At 57.2% G+C, this 4,532-nt stretch overlaps 1 protein-coding gene across 2 annotated transcripts in view; it reads left to right on the top strand.

The window, feature by feature from the left end:
• Positions 1-1,610: 1,610 nt before the first annotated feature.
• Positions 1,611-4,532, top strand: part of FOXJ1 (forkhead box J1) — a 6,807-nt gene continuing 3,885 nt past the window's right edge. Inside the window, exons 1-2 of one of the 2 annotated variants that reach the window (XM_027654637.1) lie at positions 1,611-1,708; positions 2,555-3,106. In XM_027654637.1, coding sequence (XP_027510438.1) covers positions 2,609-3,106 — 498 coding nt within the window. In that variant the 5' untranslated portion in view covers positions 1,611-1,708; positions 2,555-2,608. Of the gene's footprint in view, positions 1,709-2,273; positions 3,107-4,532 lie in introns of those variants that run through there. The other variant, XM_027654636.1, reaches the window with a different exon arrangement.

The raw sequence follows: 4,532 nt of genomic DNA, 5'->3' as shown, positions 1-4,532 counted from the left end.
CAAAGTGTCCGGAGTCATTTTGTGGTTTGCAGGCTGAGGGCAGTCGGGGTTTGTGGGGCTTGGTGGGTGGAAACCCTTTTTGGCTCGAAGTGTCCACCTTGTAGTGTCACCCAGGCACCTCCCCCATGCCAGCCCAGCTGCTTCAAATGTCCTAAAACACTTCCCAAGGTTCCTTTGAAGCTGCATTCCCAACCCATCCTAAATTTTGCCTCCTCTGAGCCCAGGATGGAGACAGGACAAATGCAAAAAGCTCTGTGGGAAGAGTCTGACCAGGGGTAGAGGCACCTTCCTGGTGTGGGGTGTGGATGGCTGCTGGTACTGCTGGGACAGATGAGGACACCCAGAGGGAACTTCTGGAGGAGAAGAGAAACACTAAGAAGCTGAGAGCTCATGCAAGAGAAATCCCTCCAGTGTGGAGGAAGAAAACTTGTGCTGGGAGCTGAAGTCTTGAAGAAGAGGAGAGCTGTAAGAGGGGTTATAATCTGAGTTTAATAGGGGGGTTGATGATGGTGGGGAGGAGCAACTTGCAGCTAAATCAGAATCAAAATCAGAATCAATCAGGTTGGAAAAGACCTCTGAGGTCATTGAGTCCAACCTGTGACCAAACAAGCTGCAGGGACAGGTTGCAGATGGTAAGATCCTGCAAAGGATTCCCTCTCTGGTCTCTGTTAAAGCCCTTGGGATGGCAGGGAGGGTGGCCAGGGTTTTCTTATAGAAGCCTATGGCTGTAATTTTTTGAATTAAATAAAGGCAGACCCCATCTTTTATTTTTGGGGTCTGCCAAGCCTCCTTCAGCTTTGCCCTCATCACTGTGGGTGCATTGGGAGCCAGAAGCAGGATGGAAGCACAGGGAGGAAGAAAAAGGCTGGGGTTGCCCCTGTGAGACAGGACACAGGTTTTCACAGAATCACAGAATGGTTTGGGTTAGAAGGACATTAAAGACCATCTCCTTCCAACTCCCCCCTGCCATGGGCAGGGACACCTTCAACTAGACCAGGTTGCTCCGAGCCCCATCCAACCTGGCCTTAGACACTTCCAGGGATGGGGCAGCCACAGCTTCTCTGGACAACCTGTTCCAACACCCTCACAGTAGAGAATTTCTTACTATTATCTAATCTAAACCTACTCCCTTTCAGTTTGAAGCCATTCCCCCTTGTCCTATCACTGCGTGCCCTCGCAAAAAGTCCCCCTCCATTTCCTCGTCGCCCCCCTCCAGGTACTGAAAACCCTCAATAAGGTCACCCCGGAGCCTCCCTCATCTCCCCGGGGCTGCCGCCGCTGGGTTCGTCCCGGGCCGTGGGGGATCCCGCAGCATCCCTGGGTACCACCCCCCCCAAAAATCCCGCCCCGTCCCCATGGCAACGCGCGGGCCAATGGCGCGGCCGGAGGATGTTTACGGGGCGGGGCCGTCGCCGCGGCAACGCGCGAAGCCTCCCGGAGCCGCTACTTAACCCCGCGCCGGGGCGGCCGCGGCTCACGGCGGCTCGGCGGGCACGGCCCGGCCCGGGCACACCGCACGGAGCCGGCACGGGCACCCCGGCAGCCTCAGGGCTTCTCTTTCCCCTTTCTTCCCCACTCCCCCCGCTTTTTTTCTTTTTTCTTTTTTTTTTTTCTTTTTTTTTTTTTTTCTCCCCTCCACTGCTGTTTTTCCAGAAGCTTCTTGCTCTGTCGTGAACTTTGGCGGTTGGGGGACGACACCGGGACGGGGGTAAGGGGGAGCGGTGGGGGCCGGGGAGGGCGGTGGGATGGGACGGGACGGGCAGCGCGGGCGAAGCCGCTGGTAGGGGCGGTAGGTCTGCGCGGAGGGAGCGGCTCTTGTCATGTGCCCTCACGGGCGCTCTCTCCTGGCCCAAACCCACGGGATTTTGGGTTTAGAGACTGGCACCGGAGCCAGGCGCCGCATCCCTTACCCGGGGCTCCCCAAAGCCTGAAGCTGCTGGCTCGCTCTGACTGAGGGTGTGCTTGGGGTGGGACCCTGACAACCCCGCCCCAAGCCCCCCGAGCTGTTTCTGTGGGTGTGCCTGGGGTGGGACTCTGCCAACGCCCCCCAAGCTCCCCGAGTTATTTCTGGGTACCAGGAGAAGGTAGAAGCAGAAATAGCCTCAAACCGAGGGAAGTTGGCTGCGAGGGGGGGAAACTTTAAAGTATTTTGTCGAGGTGTGGGACCCAGAGTTAGTCCTGCTAGCAGCAGGTACCCAGAGCTGTGTGTCCCCAAGAAACAACCTCACTTTGTGGGATGGGAGGGATTTTGGTTGCTTGGGGTGGTTTTTTTGTTGTTTGGGTTTTTTTTTTTTTAATTCTTTGTTCAGCCAAAAGCTTGCTGGGCAGCGCCAGCCAACTGGGCTTTGGGTGACATTGGAGTGTAGGGTTTTGAGGGAATTTCCCCAAGGCTCAGGGCTGCTAAAGCCCCCCTGGGGCAGGTGTTGCAGCTCCTTTGCACAGCACCCCAGGGATGGGTCTCGCTCAGCAGCACCAGGAGCACCCAGGCCTGGCCCTGCCTGGCTGCCAGAGAGTGACTCAGAGAACATCAGCCTTCTCCCTGTTGCTCTTGCAGGATCCATCCCATCCCTTCCCTCCCCTCCCCGCGCACCCCGTGCAACCCCGAGGCATGGCGTGGTCGAGCCAAGCGCTGAAAGCAAAGGGCAAACTGAAGTGTGTGGAGGAAGACCTGGATGACAGCCTGCCAGACCTCCGCTGGCTGAGCGACTTCACAGTCGCCCAGACAGGCCTGCCCCAGTTATACCCCGGCTCGGACCCCCAGGGCTGTTACACCATGAGTGAGAGTCTGTTCAGTCTGGTCGACTTCGAGTCCCCCTGCTCGCCCCTGGCCGCTGACCCGGCGTGCAAGGGCACCCGTCACACCCCCTGCACGCCCGTCTCCTCCTCCACCTCCTCGACGATGCACCACGACGTGGCTGTACCCCCCCATCTCGCAGGGGACATCGACTACAAGACCAACCCACACGTCAAGCCACCCTATTCCTACGCCACCCTGATCTGCATGGCGATGGAAGCCAGCAACAAACCCAAAATCACCCTCTCTGCCATCTACAAGTGGATTACGGACAACTTCTGCTACTTCCGGCACGCCGATCCCACCTGGCAGGTAGGAGATTTGGAGCCCTCTTGCCTTAGCCCCTCTCCCTGCAGAGCTGGGCAGGGCTTTCCACAGCCTCCACCCTGCACGAACAAGGTCTGCAGGGATGCTGGATCCCACTGGGAGAAGAGTGGCACTGGCAGGCGGTGGGGAAGGGCTGGAAGAGGAAATAACTTGGCTGGGCACAAATGCCACAGCTGCAGGGGTGGCAGAGGGAAGGAGCCATTCTGGGGGAGAGCCCGGGGACATTTTGGGAGCAGGGAGGTACCTGTTGGGCTCCTGGCACCTGAGGCTCCTCTTGGCTCAAGGGCAAAGTCTTCTCAATCCCTACCCTTCTGCAGCTCTTATTGGTTCCTGAGTCCCTCGGGGCTGAGCGCACATGGAGTCAGCAGGTCAAGTGTCCCTGAGTGCTGAGGACCAGGCACAGGAGAGGGATGGAGATGCCACTTGTTGGACAAGTCACTTGTTGGGGGAGGTTCTGAGCGGAAATGCTACTGCTTTCCAAGCGGGGCAGAGGGCTGAGCTCCTGGCCCCTCGGACAGGTCAAGGAGTCTCCATCACTGGGATGAGCTGCTCAGAGCTGCAGAGGGAAGCCCAGGAGAGCTCAAATAGGGCTGCTGTCCCCAGCAAGCACAAGCATGTCCTTGGGGAATTGGGGACAGCCCCCAGGCTCACCAGCTTTGGGGACAGCCTGAAGCCCAGGGGCTTTTCCCAGCCACCTTGGCTCGCTGCCCTCCTCTGTCACATGAGGGGACCTCTGGCACGTGAGGATGTGGCAGGGCAAGAGGGACCTGGGTGGCTCATCCTTCTGTTATCCCCAGCCCAAACCCGCAGCACGTCACTAACCCTGATGGCAGTGCCCACCCAGGCAGGGCTGGGGAAACCCACTGCAAAGGCCCTGCCCAGGCACTGCCCACCTTCTCTCCAGGCACGTGGGCCTCCAGCAGCTCTTGAACCCCATCATGGGGAAGGGAACCCCTCCCAGTCCCTCTCCAGGGTCACCTTGGTCTTCCAGCCTCCTCCTTGCTCAGGGGACCTACGGGAGCAATTTGGAAGGAGGAGCTGGGTGCCAGAGTGTTGACTTTCTCCTGCATACTCATGGCTGAGTATTCACAACATTTTTAATTAAATGTGTTTATTAAAAAAAGAAAGAAGGTTAAAAGAAAGAAGGTTTTCAATCCCTCTCTGCAGAGATCCAGGGGGTACACTGGACTGGGGCAGGCAGGAATGATAAATATGTTAACCGGCTGGGTAATAACTCAGCCTGGCCTGAGCAAAGTTTGGGATGGAGAGGAGAGATGGGAAGCAGAGAATTCAGCTTTCAAGTCTCCGATACTTGTAAAATTTCATTAAACTGTAAAATTGAAGTTACCACAGCCTGGATTGTGTGGAGGGATGTCTGTTCCTGCTTCTTCTTTTTCTTTTTTTCTTTTTT

The sequence above is a fragment of the Corapipo altera genome, unplaced genomic scaffold, assembly GCF_003945725.1.
Source record: "Corapipo altera isolate COAL_440 unplaced genomic scaffold, ASM394572v1 343, whole genome shotgun sequence".
In the NCBI taxonomy this organism is placed as follows: Eukaryota; Metazoa; Chordata; class Aves; order Passeriformes; family Pipridae; genus Corapipo; species Corapipo altera.
Note: the sequence above shows the minus strand (reverse complement) of the source record. Positions and strands in the feature narration are given on the sequence as shown.